Source organism: Fusarium odoratissimum (assembly GCF_000260195.1).
Source record: "Fusarium odoratissimum NRRL 54006 unplaced genomic scaffold supercont1.2, whole genome shotgun sequence".
NCBI lineage: Eukaryota > Fungi > Ascomycota > Sordariomycetes > Hypocreales > Nectriaceae > Fusarium > Fusarium odoratissimum.
This window is the reverse complement of record NW_022158688.1, coordinates 78495-99316: the sequence shown is the minus strand read 5'-3', so window position 1 is coordinate 99316 and position 20822 is coordinate 78495. Positions and strand designations below refer to the sequence as shown.

General features: G+C 48.5%; 9 protein-coding genes across 12 annotated transcripts; 5 read left to right on the top strand and 4 right to left on the bottom strand.

Annotated features, from left to right (window-relative positions):
* Nucleotides 1-5: 5 nt before the first annotated feature.
* On the bottom strand, nucleotides 6-786 carry FOIG_01617 (uncharacterized protein; the record flags this gene model as incomplete). The annotated part of the gene is made up of 3 exons (XM_031198588.1): nucleotides 559-786; nucleotides 191-501; nucleotides 6-131 (listed from the first exon to the last, which is right to left on the bottom strand). The coding sequence occupies exons 1-3, from the start codon at nucleotides 761-763 to the stop codon at nucleotides 6-8; spliced, it is 642 nt and encodes a 213-aa protein (XP_031070625.1). The 5' UTR covers nucleotides 764-786.
* A 512-nt stretch (nucleotides 787-1298) lies between these two features.
* FOIG_01616 (alpha-galactosidase) lies at nucleotides 1299-2631 on the top strand (the record flags this gene model as incomplete). Its single annotated transcript, XM_031198587.1, has 3 exons — nucleotides 1299-1377; nucleotides 1430-2098; nucleotides 2159-2631. 3 exons carry the CDS (start codon nucleotides 1299-1301, stop codon nucleotides 2629-2631), a joined length of 1221 nt encoding a protein of 406 aa, XP_031070624.1.
* Nucleotides 2632-3182: 551 nt separating this feature from the next.
* FOIG_01615 (uncharacterized protein) lies at nucleotides 3183-4684 on the bottom strand (the record flags this gene model as incomplete). The annotated part of the gene is made up of 4 exons (XM_031198586.1): nucleotides 4557-4684; nucleotides 4446-4506; nucleotides 4098-4382; nucleotides 3183-4036 (listed from the first exon to the last, which is right to left on the bottom strand). The coding sequence occupies exons 1-4, from the start codon at nucleotides 4569-4571 to the stop codon at nucleotides 3183-3185; spliced, it is 1215 nt and encodes a 404-aa protein (XP_031070623.1). The 5' UTR covers nucleotides 4572-4684.
* A 1240-nt stretch (nucleotides 4685-5924) lies between these two features.
* Nucleotides 5925-7242, top strand: FOIG_01614 (uncharacterized protein; the record flags this gene model as incomplete). The annotated part of the gene is made up of 3 exons (XM_031198585.1): nucleotides 5925-6494; nucleotides 6561-6868; nucleotides 6936-7242. 3 exons carry the CDS (start codon nucleotides 5925-5927, stop codon nucleotides 7240-7242), a joined length of 1185 nt encoding a protein of 394 aa, XP_031070622.1.
* Nucleotides 7243-7835: 593 nt separating this feature from the next.
* Nucleotides 7836-10011, bottom strand: FOIG_01613 (uncharacterized protein). The gene is made up of 7 exons (XM_031198584.1): nucleotides 9749-10011; nucleotides 9495-9691; nucleotides 9191-9412; nucleotides 9051-9129; nucleotides 8505-8989; nucleotides 8230-8449; nucleotides 7836-8179 (listed from the first exon to the last, which is right to left on the bottom strand). The coding sequence occupies exons 1-7, from the start codon at nucleotides 9842-9844 to the stop codon at nucleotides 7919-7921; spliced, it is 1560 nt and encodes a 519-aa protein (XP_031070621.1). The 5' UTR covers nucleotides 9845-10011; the 3' UTR covers nucleotides 7836-7918.
* A 609-nt stretch (nucleotides 10012-10620) lies between these two features.
* FOIG_01612 (uncharacterized protein) lies at nucleotides 10621-12328 on the bottom strand (the record flags this gene model as incomplete). The annotated part of the gene is made up of 5 exons (XM_031198583.1): nucleotides 10621-11409; nucleotides 11470-11734; nucleotides 11791-11993; nucleotides 12048-12212; nucleotides 12269-12328. The coding sequence occupies 5 exons, from the start codon at nucleotides 12326-12328 to the stop codon at nucleotides 10621-10623; spliced, it is 1482 nt and encodes a 493-aa protein (XP_031070620.1).
* Nucleotides 12329-12935: 607 nt separating this feature from the next.
* On the top strand, nucleotides 12936-14879 carry FOIG_01611 (xylan 1,4-beta-xylosidase; the record flags this gene model as incomplete). The annotated part of the gene is made up of 6 exons (XM_031198582.1): nucleotides 12936-13116; nucleotides 13170-13256; nucleotides 13316-13723; nucleotides 13776-13997; nucleotides 14048-14520; nucleotides 14571-14879. 6 exons carry the CDS (start codon nucleotides 12936-12938, stop codon nucleotides 14877-14879), a joined length of 1680 nt encoding a protein of 559 aa, XP_031070619.1.
* Nucleotides 14880-15822: 943 nt separating this feature from the next.
* FOIG_01610 (uncharacterized protein) lies at nucleotides 15823-18651 on the top strand. Of its 4 annotated transcripts, none has more exons than XM_031198581.1 (4): nucleotides 15823-16172; nucleotides 16219-16295; nucleotides 16358-17534; nucleotides 17580-18651. In XM_031198581.1, exons 3-4 carry the CDS (start codon nucleotides 16372-16374, stop codon nucleotides 18466-18468), a joined length of 2052 nt encoding a protein of 683 aa, XP_031070618.1. In that variant the 5' UTR covers nucleotides 15823-16172; nucleotides 16219-16295; nucleotides 16358-16371; the 3' UTR covers nucleotides 18469-18651. The 4 variants fall into 4 exon arrangements, with proteins under 4 accessions (XP_031070618.1, XP_031070615.1, XP_031070617.1 ...); XM_031198578.1 differs by having other exon boundaries at nucleotides 16219-16299; XM_031198580.1 differs by having other exon boundaries at nucleotides 15823-16295.
* A 317-nt stretch (nucleotides 18652-18968) lies between these two features.
* Nucleotides 18969-20576, top strand: FOIG_01609 (uncharacterized protein; the record flags this gene model as incomplete). The annotated part of the gene is made up of 1 exon (XM_031198577.1): nucleotides 18969-20576. One exon carries the CDS (start codon nucleotides 18969-18971, stop codon nucleotides 20574-20576), a length of 1608 nt encoding a protein of 535 aa, XP_031070614.1.
* Between the last annotated feature and the right edge of the window lie 246 nt (nucleotides 20577-20822).

Genomic DNA, 20822 nt, shown 5'->3' with positions numbered 1-20822 from the left:
CACGCTCAGCAATAAGGTAGGTTGGGGTTAGAGCAAGAACCAGGGATGAAGCCTTGCTTAGTTGTTCCAATGTCAGCCTCGTAGATCATGGCATCGCCAGCCAGAATACGATCGCTGATGTGTACAAGGCCCTGCATTCATTAGTCTCCAATCATCCTCAGTCTAGTCTTCTCTCTCCCCGGGCACTTACATTGGTTACAGGGATATTGGCTTCGACGATGGTCGCCACATTGTTGAGTACAAGATCTCCGCCTTTGATCTCAGCCGATGCATAGAGGTAAGACCCCAGTTGAAATCGAGTCTTTTCCGCAGTGAAGTTGCTCGTGTATAGACGCGAGTTGGGAATGTAGTGATGTTGAAGCATCTGTCCAGACCACCAGCGTCCCTTGGGTGTACTGGCAAATGTCTTATAGTATTCACCTGTATTATTGAACGCTTCATTGGAAGGCGCGATAAATGTGTATTGCCAGTCTGCACTTGTACTAAACGCTTGAAGGAAACCTTTATCCAGTCAGCTCTGAATACACTGGTGACGGTTGGGAATTCGAGGTCACCAACCTGGTGTCTGCTCAACAAGTTTGGAAAGCTCGGACAAATCCTCGCGGGACTTGATGAAGTCAAGCAATGTAGTTTCTCCCGACTTGGTGGGAGGTTGGTAGATTTCCTCTGAGATCGGAGCGTATGACAGTGCTTGTCTATCGAAGACTTTCGCATTACATGATGCAACGGCAGCGAACAAGACAAGCGATAGTTGAAGCTTCATGTTGATAATTCGAAGTCTGTTACTATGAGACAGAAGCGCTTAAGTTAGATCTTGACGGGTCAGCAAATTTGTAGAAAAGTAGATGTAACTTTGATGATATAAAAGGCTGCCTGGATGATATCAGACTGTTTCCCCAGACATCGAAGGCGGATTGTTACTAAGCCTCCTATCAATTAAGGATTAAACAACAGCCGGGAAACATGTCACACGCCCGAAAGATGGCCCGCCACTCGCCACTAAGTTCATTATGGTACGGGAATTGCGGGGTGACTCCCGGGGATTGGGGGTGCGGAGTAAGGGGTATGGGATATTCGTCCGGCAGTTCGTCCGAATGACCGTTCACCAAGCCATGTCCCTAAAATTGAGCATTCTGTATCAGGCGGCGTGGAAGAAATAGCGGAGGTATTGCATCGCATCTCGATTCGTCAACATCGAACTAATCTGGCCATGAATACTTGAGGCCGGAACAAAGATTACGGTTCAGAAAATTCCACGTTACATCAACTTTCCCTGACACCTCAGTTCGTCAATTGCAATGAGATCTATTTTCTACGTTTTGTTATCGGCAAAGGTGGCCTTGGCGGCCAAGGTCTTGGCCCAGAAGCCACAGATGGGTGAGTGCTGTTGACAACACGTCGCTACAAGTACTGTGCTGACTTGAGAAAGGCTGGAACTCATGGAACAGCTTCAAGCTCAACGTGAGCGACGAGCTGGTTAGGTCAACCGCCAATGCCCTCGTGGATACTGGTCTTGCTAAGCTTGGGTATGACCACGTGCTGATTGACGACGGATGGCAAGACAGTGAGCGTGATACGGACGGCAAGCTTGCAGCAAACCACACCAGGTTCCCCGGCGGTATCTCTGCCACTGCCTCATACGTTCACTCCAAGGGACTCAAGGTCGGGATCTATAGTGATGCCGGTATCTTCACGTGCGGAAAGTATCCTGGTAGTTATGGCTATGAGGAAATTGACGCACAGACATTTGCTGGTTGGGGTGTCGACTACCTCAAGTACGACAACTGTGGTGGCTTCCAAAGCAACACTCTCTCTGTGCAAGAACGGTTTCTCAAGATGTCGTACGCGCTGGCCGCCTCAGGTCGTCAGATCTTCTATTCGCTTTGCGAATGGGGTAACCAGTTTCCCTGGCTCTGGGCCGACCAGATAGGCGAGTCTTACCGTATGTCGGGCGACATCTACTCGTCTTTCGCTAAAGACAGAGCGAGCATATGCAAGACGGCTTATTGCATGAACCAAGGCTATGCTGGCGTCAGCGTGCTGACGATGATACGCAAGATGAGAGAAATCAGTCCATTCTCGAAACCAGGCTCTTGGGGTAAGTTTATTCATCAGCGATGCTATTGCTTGCAAGGACTTGTACTAATTTCTGATCTAGCCGACATGGATATGTTGGAGATTGGGACCTGGACCATGACAGAGCTGGAAGAACAAACCCACTTCTCTTTCTGGGCTGCCCTGAAGTCTCCCCTTATCATCGGCGCCGATCTTAAGAATATCAGCGATACCTCGCTCGCCATTTACAAGAACAAGGACATCATCGCCTTGAACCAGGATGACGCGGGCAAGCCTGCCGTGTATCTGCCAAAGCTATCTGAGGAAGGCAGTTATCAGGTTTGGGCAGGGCCACTAAGTTCTGGGAAGAGGCGACATGTGATCTTGGTCCAGAACTATGGTAGCGGCGACGTGGACGTTGGGATCTCCTTGGAAGACATCCCTGGTCTTTCTGTTGAGCAACAGCTGAAGATCAGGGACGTCTGGGCAGGAAAAGGAATTACTGCATCGGGAGGCAAGGTTAGCTTGAAGGGCATCAAGCCAACGCAAACAAAGGTCTTGGTCATTTCGAGATAGCGAGACTTTCTATAGCAGTATCAAGACTAGGCAAAGTAATTAAACTGGAACTTTTTCTAGGACAATCATTGAGTTTATCATTTCTTCCATGTCGCTTCATATGACTTCATCCCAGGGGATAAATGCCTCCACTATATGGTGTTGCACCTCACATTATGTGAGTTCCCGCAAGCATTGATCACATTACTGTCCGCTCCATTGACTTTGGGAGTTAGACCAAACCTTTAATCGTTTTGAATATTTATTGCATGCCGAGAGTACAGGCTGGGATTAGTGGGCTAACTATAAATTCGAGCCCAATAATTTATGCTACAGCGAAAACGCTCTTTTACAGCTGGCATTCAGATTTCGAGTCGAAGGCCAGCGGTGTTGCGCGATACTTAATACCATGATCTTTGTAGCAGTAGTCTAGGTTCCACTGTATCTCGAGTCGGAATTCTAGCCATGAAGGCTGGAGGGTTACATTCGCGGAATTGCAGGAGAGAACACTGCACAGTCTCCAACTTCTCATGTTACCACAATTGATTCTCTGGGGCTATTCTAAGGTCGAGCTACTTCTTTGTTGTAGCCCAGAGCAGATCTCCAAAGCCAGGCATATCACCTCCAGTCACCACCTCTCCGCCTGCAGCATCGTATGCTTCCTTGGCCTTGGTAGTCCACTGATTGTTCAATCCCTTGGCTTCAGACGTATAGTAGAGGAGATCCCACACTGCCGGTGCTTTCTTAACTACACCCGAAATCTCTTGAACAATGCCTCTGTTGAACTCCGAGATGTTTTGCCAGGGACCATTGACCAAAACTGATTCGCATCGGCGCCATTTCGAGTCGTATGGTACTGTTTCGTTCAAGTTGTATTTGGCTGCGTACTCTGCTCCTTTGAGAAGCAAGTTGTTCCCATACCCAAATAAGTCGTACCCTTGAGTCTTGGAAGTTCTCGCAGCTAGAGCAAGCCAACCGAGACCAGACATGACATGGCTCTGGTCTCGGCCAGATTCAGAGTTCTGGCCTGTCTTGGAATTAATGGTTGCATCGATACCGGCGCACCAGTCATTCTTCCAAGACCATATGGCAAAGTTGTAAGCCGAGACATCCTCGAGGTACACTGCATAGTCCATCAAAGCTTTGATGGAGGCGATGCCGTAGTTGGCCTGGCCAATGATCAGGCTCTGTCGCAGAAACAACCAATAGAGCTGGATACTGAACCCTTGGCCTCCCTGCCACTTTGCCCCGACCTCTGTCCAGCCGCCCTCCCATCGCATGATCTCTGCAGCATTCGCAAATAGGGTTCCTTCGATGCCAATGAGCAGTGAGCGGTCGGTCCCAATGATGTTGGTCAGATTTGTACCCCAGCTATCCAAAATGGTAGTAGAGCGATCCCAATGGGCTTGATCCTTGGTGATATACCCTGCAACATTTTAATTAGCGATAAAGCTTTGCATAGACGTATAGAGAAGGGGGGCCTGTACACATAATCGCGTTCTGGTAAGCGGCACGGGCGTCATTGGCAAACGAGGTGTAGTTGCTGATGGATCCTCGGGAAATCACAGCATATGGCCCGTTCATCTTGTAGGATGACTGCGAAAAACTGCTGTTGGAAAACTGTTCGTAGCCTGACTTCCATGGGTCAAGTCCTTTAAGAACGCCGTTTCTCATGACTTCGAGGTCGTTGTGAGAATGCCAGAGACCCGGATGGTTGAAGTCGGATGGCTTCCGCTTCATGCCCTCAGTCCAAGGAACATACGGGATCGCAGCTGCACAAAGGGTCAATAATGCTCAATATCGATGTTGACATTCTGCTGGGTGGAAGTAATTACCATTGATGCTCGGGACATCCTGCACAAGACCAGACACCCCCGATATGAGTAAGAGTGAGAACTAAGTCTTTGTTAGCCAAGTGATGAACATGATACAGGGATGTACCATACAGTAAGCAGTCTCATGTTAAACAGTTCTCGTTGATTTCGACAAGGTTGAGGGTTGCGAAAATGGCTTTGTTATGCTCCACCAGTTATCGAACGTAAACGGATACGCTTTTACTACTGCAGAGATCGACAGCAGTGCGACCAAGTCAATATGCGTGGTATAATTTTAAGCAATGCAGAGTGACGCTATTGGTGTCTTATGATTGCTGGTTAATAGGCTTAGTGGCACATCGCGGGGGATCTCTCGGGCCAGCTCCGATAATTAAGTTCAAGTTCACGAAGACCCTGGTAACGAAGGTCTCGGCGTAATAGCTCCGAATTAGCAAGTCCATGCGGGTAATTAATCGCGCATGCATTTGCGGGGGAAGTCTGGGGAAAGTCTGGGGAATGATCGCCAGGCCAGAGAGTGGAGGATAATCTCTTGCACCTGTTTCATGATCAGTAGTCGCAATGGCGTTCCTGGCGCGAACACACGAGTCGCACATGGCACATAATCGGAGGATTGATCGGTGACCACCCACGACTAGGTTAATCAGGGGAGTTGGGCTCGCCTGCGGTATTCCCCACATTCCGCCCTGTTCCACGGCTTGAGGCCTCGGGCTCCCGGCTGTTTTGGTGCCGTAGAAAAATCCTAAAGCACGATGCGGTGGCATGGAGCATGACATGGACGGCGACGAGTAATTGTTTCTCCGTCCACTGAAGCGGTGGCAGCTAGTCTTGTTCCAGGGTGTTGGGTCAATTTAACCTGAAACGGCATCTCCGAATTATGCAGTATGGCCACGACCAAAACGGCCTTTCTCATAGATAGTATGCAAAGCTGTCGCAGACAAGCCAATACGGTCCTGGTGCCTACATATTCTTATTGCCCAAGAGACTGATAAGTGGTCGATGAAGCGGTTCCTGGTATACTTTGGAACCTACTATTACTTAACTCGGGCATGATTGAATCAGAAGGTTAACCTTGTCAATTACGAGGACCGTGATCAATCATCACTGGGATATGCAACTGAAAAATACGACGCTGCGAGGTTTGTGGCGATCATTTCAGTTATGGGAGGTCTGTCGGGAAAGGTTATGGGCGCGGCCTTGACATATTGTTTTCCCCTCTTTTGGCTCATGGTACGTGGCATCAGGGCACTGCGAGATCCAGAGATCTTCATTCAAACAGAGTCGTTTACATACCATAAAGTGGAAGAATTCATGCTCTCCACCTGGTGGTTGAGAGGCTATAAGAGTTTCGTGTTCCCAGGCCTAAGTTTAATGTGGTGATATAAGCTCTCAATCACAGGTCTCAACTGCAAGTAACACAGCTAACTCATAACCTCCCAGGCATTCAAAGCCAAGATAATAACCATCTGCACTATACTCAACATGGTAGCTAAGGGAATCGTTTTCATCGTTGCACTGGCCGTCTCCGTGACTGGGTTCGTCCATCCTGGCCTCTTGCACACGTCTCGGGACTTGGAAAGAGTCAAGACTCACGTACTGAAGGGCGATGAGCCATGGAAGACAGACTGGCAACTCCTGCTCAACAATAGTCGTGCATCTCCAACATACCAGCCAAATCCTCAACCCACTATCTACCGCGGCTCAGACGGTACTCATGCGGAAAATTATCCCCGCCTCTACAACGACGCACATGCGGCATATCAGCTTGCTATCCGATGGCATATACAGGGAGACGACCAGTATGCCGACGCGGCTGTTGCCATCCTCAATGCTTGGTCATCTACCATGGTAGCTATTGGGGGTAGTAGTGACCGCTTCCTCGCTGCTGGTATCTACGGCTATCAGCTTGCTAATGCAGCAGAGCTTATGCGTTCATATAGCGGCTGGAGTGCCTCGGAGCAGGACCAGATGAAGACGTTCCTCCAGGATGTCTTTTTCTCAGAGAGCTACAGATTCTTAACAACCCATAACGGACAGGACGAATACCATTACGTTAGTTCTCTTTCTACGTTTATCAACGGTTTTATATGGTATATTGAGCTAACGACTGACATTCAGTATGCAAACTGGGACTTTTGTAATATTGCTAATATTATGGCAATCGGTGTCTTTACCGACAATCAAACAATGTACGAATATGGTAAAAACTACTTCCTCAACGGAGACGGGCGCGGAGCAATCAACAACTTCATTTATAAGAACTATACCGAGTCCGGTAGCGGCAAAATTCTGTCCCAAGGCCAAGAGGCTGGGAGAGACCAGGGCCACGCGACTCTGGACATTTCTCTACTTGGGGTCATTATGCAACAAGGCTACAACCAGGGGGATGACTTTTTTGCCACATTGGGAGATGCTGGGCTTCATGCGTGAGTAAACCCATCTGAGACAACGCTGCCCCAAGCCTTGTATGACCAGTAACTGATATGAATCAAGCTCCGAATATGTCTCAAAGTACAACGTTGGGTATGACGTCCCGTATACGTTGTACGAGAGTTATGAAGGCAATCAGACTGTTATCTCAGCGGATAGTAGGTACACCCATCGTCCAGGATTTGAGCTTGTCTATGCACACTACAACGATATCAAACACGCCAACGCTTCTTGGACCAAGCTGTATCGCGACCAAACCAATGGGAATTCTACCGCTGGGGTTGAAGGCGGGGGCGGTAACTATGGCCCTAACAGTGGAGGCTTTGATGTTCTTGGATACGGGACCCTCCTCTACCGCCTGTCGGCATGAGGTTTTGCCCTGGTACATTCTGCATAATGAAGTTGAAGGGCGAAGAGACCAAGAGGTGGTTCTGGGATAGCATCCAAGTAATTATTGTGCGTGGTGAATATAAGCTCTCAGCCACAAGTTTTAACTACAAATAACACAACCTAATAATTGCGTGATATAGCGATCTGGCTGCATCATGAAAGAAAGTGACCATGAAAGTCTGATTCGCTTTATATGTAACTTGACGTAGTCATAAACGAAATTTAGCTTTTGAGAAGCCACAAGTGGTCATGATGTTTGCATAGTCAAGTCAGCCCTTTTGTTATGATCTAATTATGTAAATAAATTGAGTATCTACAGTAGACAATCAGTGGTTCAGCAAATTGGACTGGGCATCCTTCTGGGTGTCAGCCAAATAGACTCAACCTAAATCAACCGCAGAGCATCAGCACGACTGATCTCCATATATTCTTTAGCCATTCCTTGGATGTTCGAACAACGTGCTAAAGAGGTCCTGATGAGCTTTGCGCTGTTGAGAACTATTATGTTCATCGTACAGTCGGCTGATAACTACATCCTATTCTGCAGCTAATATATACTATATAACAACACCATGTGTACAATAGATGATCTCTCGTCGCATTCTGCTCCTAAGACCACCACAATATCCCTTGCCGGTAGCTTGCACACCATTGCATCAGAAGTCGTACCTAAAGTCAGGATTCTCCTTGTCCGTCAAATCTGCGAAGGCATTCAGATGCCCCAACTGGTCACCCTCAGTCTGCTTGTTACTGTCATCAGCCGCATGAGACGCTTCCAGAGCCGCCTTTCTCTTGTTAGCATTACGACGAACCAACAAGAGCCGAAGGATGACAAGGAATATGTTGAAGAGAACGTAGAGACAGAAATGCGCTGTAAACCCTTTCTCATAACGAGGTGAATCGGACTTTTGGAAGATCTTGAGAACATCAGTAAATATCTCAAGAACGCATGCGGGTGTTAACATACCTGTGGGGCGGTCATATTACCAGCAGCCCAAGCCACGAAGGTGATGGCTAGCGTGGTAGACTTCTTAGTCTGGCCGGCAATGTTGCGAGAGATCAGGGAAAAGATCAGGTTTCCCTCTGCGAGATAGAATTGTGTGCAGTAAAAGGCGATGAGTAGACCAACCCGATTCGAAGATGTAGGAGGGATGCTGTAGATGATAGCAGTTCCAATTATAGGAGGGCTGATAAATGTGTTAGTACTCATGTGCTTTAATCAGAGCCTTTTTGTTGACTTACATTGTCCATGCGTGCATCACCCAGGCAGTCTGCCCCGTGGCTGTTGCGAGTGTGGCGCTTCCGACCATGACTATGATCGTCACAGCACCCTGAGCAATGTTGAGGAGCTGGGTTTGGAGATAGGTGAATCCGAAGGAGGAAATGATGAGATTCGAGAAGACACCCAGACCGCCGATGATCAGAGTAGAGGTAAGTTGAAGCATAACATAGCACCAAACAATGGGATCCGTGGCTGCTTCAATGGCCTGGTACCTTTTGTAAGACTTGTTCTGGATACCGGTCTCGTTGGCACGAACACGCTCAACCATGAGCCTCTTCTGGTCTTCGTTGAAGCACTTTGCTTTCATTGGAGAATCGGGCAGCCACCAGCCGATGAACAAGCCCCAGACACAGGTGAGTAGTCCAAGAACGAGGAACAGTAGTTGCCAAGGATAGATGACTCCATCCTTGTAGTGAGACACTCCCCATGCAATGATGCCACCAACCTAGAAGTACGTATGTCAGGTCATGATGCTTTAGTGTTATGCTTAGAGGGACCTTTCATACCATGAGCTGAACTCCAGTCATACAGTACCAGAGGGACGTCAAGATGCTTTGTTCTCGCTTTGTGTACCACATGCTCGTCCTATCACACCACATCATTAGATCAGAAGAGACAAAAAGGTTAGAGGATACCCATGACTCACATGATGATGAAAGCTGGCTGAACGCATGACTCAAACACACCCAAAAGGAAACGAACTACCATGAGGCTTGCAAAGTTCTTGGCAGCCGCAGAACAGGCAATCACAACACCCCAGCAGAAGACATTGGTCGCCAAGTACTTGGCAACTGGCAGCTTTTGGAGCAGAAAATTGGTAGGATATTCGCCGACGAGAACTCCCATATAGAGGATTGTTCCTAACCATCTGAACGGCCAAGTCGTCAGTACGTTGAATGGGCCATCTCGTGCTATTATCCCTATTGCCACAAAAGAACGGCTCAACTTACGAGAACTGCTGTCCGTGGAGATTGGCGTCTTCCTGGATACCCATGACAGACGAAAAGCCAAGCGTGCCCTTGTCCAGGGATTGACAAAAGTATGTTCCGAGCATGCAAGCCAGGATGCGCCTGTTGACAGTCCAGAATAGCTCCTTGTTTGTCTCATCGTCAATCTCGACCGGGGCACCTTGGGCGTAGTTGGCAGTCTAGAATTGAGATGTTAGTACATTGGCTATGTAAGCCTCGGGCATGTTCTACAGTACCTCAAGATCTGCGGTTGCGGTCTTTTGACCGTAATTGGCAGTTGCTTCAGCAGGAGTGATGCAATCACTGTGCTGTACCTCGACTGCTTTAACCATGACGGGCCTTGAACTTCGATGAATTATAAGATGTGCCGAGAATTGATCTAGTTGATGTGTAGTTACTCTGAACACCGAGTGATGAGCTAAAGTGATCGACGAAGACAGGAAGACTTCATATAACTACAACTCGGGGCTGCTGCAGCTCCGATACAGATACAGTACACCACAAGTCACGAACGAGAGCTACTGCGGGGAAACTTGGAGGCGGAGGACGGGGGATCTATCGGAACTACGCCCGACACCCCCACAGGCGATACCGTCTTATGGCCCGCTAGTAGTTTTTTTAATTAGCGAACACGCCACTGACAGACATCGCGTCACAAATGGCCCGCCCCCGTTCAGAGCAGCTCTGATGGTGGTGTTTTGGGGCCAATTCTCAGAGCTTTTTCCGCTGCAAGGATTTGTACTCTACTAGCATGATTCTCTGGAAAGATTGCGACGAACGGACCGTTGTTTAAGGCGCTAATAACCATTTTGGCTAGATTTGAAGTTGAAGACAACGTATATGCTGAAAACAGCAGGATCAAAGCTACGGCAGTCGTGGCGACTAAACATAGTAATGAACAGGGTCACAGACTATCGTCATTTGTGCAGCTCCTATGTGCTCTCTGTTCTAGGATAAACGAATAGCTTTGAGCCTGATATCTTCACTCGATAGCAAAAACTACCATTTTCTCACTTTCAGCGGAAATCTATATTTAGGGGACAACGAGCAAATTCAGTTAATAAAAAGTTCACTTTCATGATTCAAGATCTCTCTACCAATACTCAATCTATGCTAGTGACCTCAATGCATTCATTTCTAAAAGCTTGTTTCCAAACAGGACAAAAAAGTAATCAGCATACACAAGCCCATGATCAGCCCAGCGACGAGGAGCAAATTCGAAATTGTTGATAGTCGCTCCGTTGAGGATGGTATCTCCGAGCCCTGCAGCTGTCTCGACACACTTGACAATAGTGGCACGGCCATTTTCCACTGTAGGAATCGTCCCCAGGTCCTGTTTCTGACTGGCGGCAGGGTTCAAGTGTCTCTCGCAAACAGAATCTACTATCCGTAGGGCACGGTCGAGATACGGAGATGGCTCGGAGCGATTCTGGAGGGATTGGTGGATGAGCAGCATGCCGTAAGCAGCGACCATGGCTGCGCTTGTATCTGGGGGTTGCGTAGTAGCACCAGACTCCTCTTGTGCGTCAAAGTCCCAGGGTGGAATATGGGTATCAGGTAATCTCCCCAAGAAGTAGTCGGCACAGCTCTTAGCCGTGTCAAGAAAAGAGTTTTCGCCACTCCATTCATAAGACTTTGCAAACCCTGCAATTGCCCACGCCTGACCTCGCGACCAACATGATGTATGGCTGTAGCCCTGGTTTGTGAGACGTTCTTTAAGAGCGCCGGTCGAAGGGTCGAAGTTGGCAACGTGGTAGCTTGACCAGTCGGCACGAATAAGGTACTCTTTCGATGTGCGAGCATGGGCCATCGCGATGTCGAAGAACCGAGTTGAGTCAGCTTGGGAAGAGGCCTCGGATGCTGCCCAGAAGAGGAGGTCGAGGTTCATCATATTGTCCTGCTGAGTCAGCTATGCTATTCTAACCAAGAGAAGTCGTTGTTTAGACATCAAGCTTACAATAATAACAAGAAAGTCCTTGCTTGGGTCTGTAAACGAATAAACCTTTGTTTGACACACATCCCATGATCGTATGCAGCCGACCTTTGCCGAGAAACGGTCTGCTAGGGTGTTTGCGGCCGTCATTAATGTGTCGAACGCCTTTGGGTCACGATGGAGATCCCACTGCAAACGGGCCCAGGGGCAAATCATGAATCCCAGATCGTGCGTGCCCATGAGAGACCCGTTTTGGTGAAGACTCTCCGTCCACCATTTAGAAGCATATCTAGCAATGACTTATCAGCAACTTGTGTTGATTACAGATAGGCAAGAGAGCAGTACTCGAGTTGAAGCATGTGAGGAAAGTCTGGCTCTGATCGCGAAAGGCCAAGAAGTCGCATTTCAGTTTGGAATTTCTTTCTACGCTCCATGATCAGGTAGAGTAACCCCGGAAAGAAACCCGAGGTCCAAAACGAAGCATCTCTGTAGACGTACTCAGTGCTTCCTGGTTTGGTATATTCCGGAAACCAAGTAGGCGGCTCTGGCTGGTTTGAGCGTTAAACTCGGAAGGTTTCCACTGTAATCTGCAAGGGACATACCATGTTGAGGCTTCTCTCAGCGACAGCCCATATCTTCATCTCAACGGACGGGGAGAACAGAATTTCAAGATGCTTGAATTCGCTAGATAGCGATTTCTTCACGTCGGCTTTTGTTCTCTCCGTCCCATTTCTCTTCGCACCATTTGTGTACTCGCTCTCCGACATCTGGAAGAATAATGGTTAGCGAATGTCCCAATGCTCGATGGAACAAGGGTACGCACAGGAAGCTTGCGCTTCGTCGCCAATATCTGGCTAGGCTGTATCGTTTCTGAGAGCTTCATCGTTGCGAGCTATAGGGCGCTAGGCACGGTAGGAATCAAGGTAACAGATGCTGAAGAAAACAACGAGTTGCTTATTACAGAAAAGGTCTTTATTTCAAGAGAACAACTGATTTGGCCTTGAAGAATGCTTACTCAGTTGATAATTGAAGAAGCATGATACTCTAACAAGGACCGGAGAAGATGTCGGATGTTGTTCCGTAAGCGTGGGTGAGACTCCATGACTATGCCCTTACCCACAAGACCCACTGGAGCTCTTGCTTACGTTTTCCATGTTCAATAAGCTGATTACAGGCCTTGCCGTATACAGCGAAGCCAGGTGTTTTGGTCTAACATGCTGTCGGAAAAGGTCTCGGGTTTTTCCCGTCTGCAAGTACATCAAGCTGCAAAGATGTATGCCAGCCCTATCATGTATACCAAGACCACCATTATACTACCATGCGTAACCGGTGGGCGAAAAAGACCATAAGCCCACCTCGGAGCCTGTGTCCGCCACTTGGCTTCTTGAATCCAGTCGTGGTAAACAATCCCAATCTTATCCCGGGGCTACGCTGATTATTTTAAGACATCAGACATTGAATCTTCCTTGAGGCAAATCTGAGTACCTGCCATGTATTCCTTGATTTGTGTTCTTTGCAGTTGGGTTGTCTTATTCCAACCAGTGGCTCAAGCCATCTGGAACCCGATCATTAGTGGGTGGAATCCAGATCCTGCGATCCTGACCGTAGGCGACGATTACTACATCGCCACTTCCTCTTTCGAGTACTGGCCAGGTATTCCGATCTACCATAGTAAAGTCCTAATCCATCCTTCAATCGAGTCAGATTTGCTGATTAATTCCAAGGCAAGGATCTATCCAATTGGACGCTCAAGTCTCATGCTTTGACACGACCAGAGCAACTGCAACTCTATGGGACGCCCACTGGAGCAGGTAAATAACACGTTCCAATTCCCATTTGCGACGCAAAGAGTCTGACTCACTACGGACAGGTGCCTGGGCGCCAAGTCTCTCTTTTATCGATGGAAGGTTCTGGCTTTCAGCAATGACACGTTGGACCTATGATCCCGTGGCCCGTGTATGGCCTCGAGTCTGGTTCATCTCTTCAGAGGACCTCTTCAACTGGTCTGATCCTGTCTGGGCCGAGCCATGGGGCATCGATCCTGAGCTTTTCCAGGACCCTGTGACCAAGAAGACCTATCTCAATCTGATGGCCCCTAACAACAATAAAGATCGACTCTGGGGTATCGCCCAGTGTGAGGTGTCTCTGACATCTGGAAATTGCGTAGGGCCTTATGTTAGTCTATGGAACGGGACTTTGCCTCACAATTCGACAGCCAGACCCGAAGGACCCAAGATGTATTACAAGGATGGGTGGTATTATCTCCTGATCGCTGAAGGTAAGTATGTTTGAGTCCTTCTCGAACAATTGTAAGCATTAATGCTCCCTAGGCGGTACGGATCAGCTGCATCGATCGACCATCGCAAGAAGCAAGACCCCGTCTGGTCCATTTGTCGCCGGGCCACACAATCCTCTGCTATACAATGGGCAATGGGGGTTTGACAATCTTACCGTCCAGTCCACTGGACATGCCACCCTAACAAAGACGAATGACGGACTATGGTATGCGACATTTTTAGCTCGCCGCAACATCAACGGATCATCTCCTCTTGGTACGTTCGCCTCATCAATCATTTGTTAATTAATCCCTAACCACGACAAGGCCGAGAGACATTCATGGTCAATGTTGACTGGAAGGATGAGTGGCCAGTCTTCAACCAAGGCGATCCTGTTCTGCTAAGTAGGCAAATAAAGCCAGAGGTTGGCCCAAGACAGGTTCCTCGACAATGGGTCGACGACTTTTCTCGCACTAAACTCGACTCATCATGGTATCAACTTCGGGTACCGTATACCAAGAATTATGAGTTAGAGAAAGGGAAATTGGTGCTGAAACCCAATGTCTTCGGTCTCAGTGACCGTGATACCCCAGCAGCGTTGCTACGTAAGCAGAAGTCGCTCAACATGACGTTTTCAGCCGAGCTCGCCAGCTTCAAGGGGAATCTAGGTCCAAGAAATAGGATCGGAATCTCTTCATACCTCTCCGAGTTTCAGCATCAAGATATCGGTATTCGAGGATGTGTTAATGCTACCAGTATTTGTCTCTATACTGAACTCAACAAGAATGGCACCCAGGAGGTGAGTTGCCATTTTCAAGGTATTCGCGAGTCCATTGCTAATTGTGACAGTATTGGCAAACTTCACTCAACCAAACGAGCGGCCTTGCTGGTGGTCTTAGGTTACACATCAAGGCTGAACCCCTCGAATACCGACTAGGTTATAGTTTCGGAAAAGAAGCCCCAGTATACGTAGGGTCAATCGCGTCATCCTGGCAAGCTTTTGCTCCGCCAAATTGGTTTGTGTTTTCTGGCGCATCTTGGGCGATATTTGCAACAGGGGATGGAGAGCCCTGGCCTCACAATGGACCGCAAGTTGGATTCAACGAGGTCAGGGAGACTTTTCACGAGGAGAACATTCCTGATTACGATCGATGGTAGAGGTGATAAGCCAAAGCTGTCGTTGGTTTATCTTTGTGTTTTTTGCTTCTCCTTCTTCTCCTTCGTCTCCCTCTAATTGAGTATCATTTGTCTTGGACTTGGTTAATGGCGTCCAATTACGATCAATAAGATGTGTGGCGACTAGCTAATTGCACCGAAGTGAGCTGGGTTAAGCTACCGAGATGAGACCAATTTAACTCAGTGTTTGCTTTAGGGAAGGGAAATCGCGCTACGATAAGCCCGGCTACGCTGATATTACCCGTAGATTCCCCGACCAAACCACAGTTCATTTGATTTCCAGCATTGAATCATGTAGCCCGCTGTATTCTGCTCAGCCCAACATCACAACCCAGACCATTCAAAGCTTCCAGTTAAATTCAGAATAGCGCAAGTGTTTACTTAATTCAATTTTATGTATCATGTCGCTTGTGTACAGTGTCGTTAACAGAAGTGGTTTCTTGCTCTGATTTTGCCAAAGAGAAATCTAAATTGTCACAATACCCTACACTCCACTGAATGACCGGCGACGGATTAGATCACGGACTTCCTCCGACGAGCCCGCTTTTCTGTTCTTTTTTCATCTAAGCGACCCAATTATATCCAAGGACAGTCTCCGCTCAAGACATGGATCACGAAGCCCATTGAGTCTAGCACTAAGAGTAGCAGCCATCATCTCATTAAAGCACATGCATATACAGATTTATTGTAGTGGTAAAGAGAAGGCTGTTATTAATACAATTGCAAGATGAGCAGCAATTCAGATTTGAATCAAGCAGTAGAAGTCTTTCACTGCCACAGATTTGTGAAATGCAACATATGTTGATGCTCTGACTTGAGATTAAACGGCTGTCGGGCTCATTTCCGAGACTTATCCCGACCCCGATACCCAATGAGACCAGACAGACTCTTCTCCACGAAAGCTAAACTCAATCAACAAGGGTGACGTGACATGCCCCATGGGGCCCCGCCACTCGTTATGATTGTCATACGGGTCCAATTCCTCTGGTTCTGTACTCTCGCATGTTCGCAAAACGCCGCGTGCACATTAAAGCTTATCAGCGCTGCTTTATCGCGACCAGCCGATTCCAAACATGAGCTTCCAACCATATTCAGAGCAAGACAATGATGAAGAGTCACCTACCCGCCTCAATGGAGTCCATTCAGACGAACCTCGGCCTGAGAAACGCAAGCGCACCAGCAAAGACGACCCCCAAGGACCTTCGTGTTCTCTATGTCGCAGGCGAAAGGCAAAGTGCTCAAGAGATCAACCATGCGGCACTTGTATCAAGCTCGGTAAATTTCACTTATCCTTCAGACTTGACCGACTGACATGTTGAAGGTGCCGAATGCATATACGACCAGGAAAAGTCAAAGCCAGGCATGCGAGCGGGGGCTATTGAGACATTGACTCAGCGTGTAGGTAGGCAGCAAAGCAACTTCACATACTCAATCCTTGTAGCTGACCTACTTGCTGGTAGCGACGCTGGAAAATATGTTTGTTGGCCAGGGAGTTCTCTGGCAGCAGATCTGGAACAGCATCAAGCAACCAAACAACCAAGAGTACGGGCGAACCCCAGACTCCCATCCAGAAATTTCAATCCAGCAGATGGCATCTGATGTCCGAAGACATCTCACTGAATTACCATTATCGGAAATCGGTCAACAAGTGGATTCGGTAGTTGAAGGAATTCAACCAGGAAGCACATTCGATGCAACAAATACGCACCGGCCAAAAAATACCCCCAGTCTTCAACACCAGGTTAACCTGGGTACCCTCCCTCCAGACGATCTAGTGGACTCCATGGTCAACATCTACTTCAATCAGATCCATCCTTGGATACCCATGTTACATGAGCCAACATTTCGAGGGCTGCTCTCCAATCCTTCAGGAAGAGCGCGATTATCGACAATACTCCACGCGATAGTGTCTCTCTGTATACGATTCTCAGATGATCCACGGCTACAGAACGCTCCAGAACTCCGTGGTCAATATTCCACTAGCTGCCGCCAGACAGTCATACTTGCGAGTATGGAGTCCTTTTCGGTCGAGAACTTGCAAGCAATGACCATTTGTGCATTTGACATAATTGGTAGCGGCAGAGGTCCCTCGGCATGGTCCATAGTCGGCAGCATGTCTAGAACCGTTGAACAACTACGCCTCAGCACTGAGGAGGAGGAGACCCAGTCACATCAGTCAAGGTCAAAGGCTCTAATCGAGAGGGTGGCCTTCCTCCCCCCAGCGTCGACATGGGCCGAAGTAGAAGAGCGGCGCCGCATCTTCTGGAATGTATTTCTCATGGACCGCTTCTGCAGTATCTGCACTGGCTGGAACCTCTCATTAACCAGTGCTGATGTCACGAGGAGGCTTCCTTGCGAGGGCGCTATATGGGAGACCGGAGAACCAAGCCAGACTCCTACTCCCTACTTTGGAATCTCGACTCGGTCCCACGACCGTGAGAAAGATTATTTACCAGCCACTCGCGATACTGAAGATGGCCAGGCTTCTCTCGGAGGCTTTGCCTTTTGTATAGAGGCAACGGAGAGTCTGAGCCTTGTCACATCGTTTTTTCTTCAATACCGCGTTGATTTCAAGGAGGTCCACGAAGTACAGAGGTGGCTTATGAGATTTAAGCAGCTGGACCTGCGGCTCGTACAGTATGTAGTCCCTTCCCATACAAGTGATCGAGCTGACCAGACGAGATGGAAATTCTTTCTTCCTGAGAAATGGCGCAAGGCTTGCCAGTTCAACAATGACGGCAACTTGGATCCCAATCTAGTCCTTGCACACATAGCGCACAACACTGCCGTTGTCCTCCTACATCAGGGCTTAGCGTATCCACCAGCAGAATGGCAGTCTCTTCCTGTCAGACTACCTTCTTCTTCTAGCGCAGAAACTTGTCAGGTCGCGGCTGACGAGGTTGCCACAATAGCAGAGCAATTCCTTGGTCACTCACATGTACTTATCAGTCCGCAGTTTTCGTTTTGCCTTTTCGTGTGCGGCAAGATGCTGCTGACTCATGCCGCATACTACCAGTCCACTCTAACTTCATCCTTTGACTCGATCATATCGAGCCTCGAAGAGATATCTCGTAGGTGGAACGGGGACCAGCCTCCAGCCCGAGCCAATCTGGCTTCTAAATTCTGCTCGCGCCTCAAGAAGGCTCGCATTGAAGGTTCCAGTGCGGTCGACATCCGGGAAGCCTTCTCCGAGAAGCAAGACGCTATTGCATCATCAAGAAGTGCGGATGTCAACTTTCGTAGTACAGGGCTTCAAAGGATGAGCGCTTCAACTGAAGCAACAGTACCAGGCGCATTAGATGGAGAAATCGGCATTAATGGTACTCAGACGGAGTCGCCCGAGAGCATTTCTCTGGCTTTCCCGCCACTTCCACTGTCATTCCAGATGGGTAGCGCAACCCACGATTCAATATTCGCCGCGCAGGCAAAGCCAGGTAACGACATGGGACAAGTGGTCGGTACGGATATGAATATGGCAGGGAATTGCCTCGACTTCTATGATCTCTCAGAGCAGACGTTTCTTCCATCAGAACGCGTTAGTATGCTGAGTCGCTCGTATATTGGAGACTGATGTAATCATGAATATGAGCTTCAGCTGTAACGAATAGCACATGTGTCTCACCAGTGAATGAGTCGATATGTTCTGAGAAGCATTCTTATGGAAACCCCTGGCTGTATGTTGTTGAAGTATCTCTCGCATCGAGTAGATTATTTCATACATAGTAATAAATAAGCTTATTGGCTTTTTCGATCTGAACTGCTTAGGCCAGTAGCCCGTTTCCAGCCTGGAACCAGTTGGCGAGAAAGCAAAGTCGGACAAACCCACTGGCCACATCGGCTTCTATACTTTCTAGAAAACAATAAAGACGATAAGGCTGTAGACGGAAAGCGGGGTCTACCCTCTGTGTGCGGGCTTTTGCGACTAGCCCTCGTCGGCCAAGCTGTCGGGCTGACCCCGAAAGCCACTTGCGCCCGGGTACTAGAGACTCATGATAAGGACTGCAATGGTCATTCCAGTTCCTACCCGCACTTTAATGCATTAAAACCACTTTCATCTTACATATAAGTGCCATGAACAACTTACACCGCAGGCTTGACGACTTGAGCCCTGCTGTTCGAGAGTTGATGAAGCTCGGTGGAACGCCAGGCTTGAGTCTCTCGGTCGCGACAAAGAACCAGCCAGTTTACCATGCAAACTACGGCTTCCGAGACCTTCAGAACAGACTTCCTGTTACAGAAGAGACAATATTCCCAGTATGTTCACTCGCCAAAGGCCTGTCAGCCGCGGCCATGGGCATATTGGTTGACGAAGGCATTGCATCATGGGAGATGCATGTTAAAGATGCAACACCCTCTTTTCACCCAAACAACAGTGATCTACATGACAACACAACATTAGCCGACCTCTACAGCCACCGTAGTGGTATGTCATCATGCGGAAACCTGGTTGGTGGTTGTGAGGGTAACATCTTGATCGGCAAGGACGACTGCATGCGAGTTGTTAATCACCAGATCCTGGTCCCTGAGAAGCTCGGCTCATTCGCATACAACAGTACTGCATACGATGCCTGTGATGAGGCTTTAAAAAGCCTTAGCGGCGCCTCTCTTGAAGACTTCCTGCAGCAGAAGGTCTTCAACGAACTAGACTTACAAAGGACCTTCATGAAACCGCCGCCCACCGACAAGGACAACGTGACCAAGTCTTATAATACTCTAGATGATGGAACGCCATGGTGCATACCAGGACCCAAGCTTGGTGAGGATGGTATCGGCTGCGGTTCCGGCGGACTCCGGTCTTGCGCTGCTGACTTGATCAAGCTCTACACCTGCTTCGTCCAGAGCTTTAATCATGAATGTCAGACAGGCCAATCTTCCACACCCGGCTCCCCTCTGAAGCAGGTATCAAGGCTCATGTCTGCTCACGTGCCAATGCTCGCGACTGAGAGGGGAGAAGTGTCTTACGGACTGGGATGGGCTCGTGTGCAGCTGCCCAATACCCTGGGACATATTGGCCTAAACGGTCGGCTAATGCCACAGGGAATGCCGGTCATCGGAAAAGGAGTAGCTGAAGAACTGATATTATACCATCAAGGCACGCTCCCAGGCGCCCTTGCGGTTGTTATACTGATTCCCCGTACGGAAAGCGTCGTGTTGGTCATGAGCAACAGCCTCTCACTTACTGATGTACCTGACTGGGTGTCACAAATGGTACTTGAGGAAATCATTGATGTTCCGATCAAGGATCGCACCGACTTTATTGCATACGCGAAGACGTCTATCGCTATCAACTTGGGATGGTATGACCGAATTGCCCAAGGTCTCGTGCAAGGTCAATCACATGCCACCAAACCTCACAAACCATTGGAGGCATACGTAGGAGAATATGTTGATGAGAGCCGTGTTTTCAGCGTCATGGTCACTGTGAAAAAGGGGGTGCTCTTTTGGGCATTCCAGGGACTGGATTCGGAAAGGTACAAGCTGACACATTACGATGGCGATACTTTTACGTGGTTGCAACCACGGAACGACTTGTCGCGCCGCGGTAGATGGGTATTGGGAAATGATAATGATCCGTCGTTCTGGAAGATAGAATTTGGTGGTTTTGATGAACATGGCAGCGTAAACACGGTGCTCTGGCGCCACGACCCCTCCCTAGATCCCGTTGTCTATTCGCGATAATGGCGAACAATGACTTTCATTCCGAATGCGCAGTCTATCTAAGATGTCTTTCATAACCTGCTCGGTGATTCTAAACTACTTAGGCTACCAGTTATACGACATATTCATATGCCGCCTGGAAACATATGTCGTGCACCCTAGAATACTCAATCCGACTCTGGGGAACGAGCAAGAGATGCAATGCTTCAAGAGGGACCAGCGTATGTCCTCTCAATCAACGCATGCACGCTATTTTAGTCAGAAAGT

Bases quoted from the DNA above. Each gene is read 5' to 3' on its own strand.
- FOIG_01613 (XM_031198584.1), bottom strand. From the start codon at position 9,844: ATGGTTAAAGCAGTCGAGGTACAGCACAGTGATTGCATCACTCCTGCT. The intron at 8,450-8,504 runs GTAAGTCAACAA...CACATTTATCAG, and splicing joins GTGATGCACGCATGGACAAT to CCCTCCTATAATTGGAACTG. The intron at 8,180-8,229 runs GTATGTTAACAC...GATGTTCTCAAG, and splicing joins GTAATATGACCGCCCCACAG to ATCTTCCAAAAGTCCGATTC.
- FOIG_01610 (XM_031198578.1), top strand. From the start codon at position 15,971: ATGAGCTTCCAACCATATTCAGAGCAAGACAATGATGAAGAGTCACCT. The intron at 16,173-16,218 runs GTAAATTTCACT...GACATGTTGAAG, and splicing joins CGGCACTTGTATCAAGCTCG to GTGCCGAATGCATATACGAC. The intron at 16,300-16,357 runs GTAGGCAGCAAA...ACTTGCTGGTAG, and splicing joins GACATTGACTCAGCGTGTAG to CGACGCTGGAAAATATGTTT.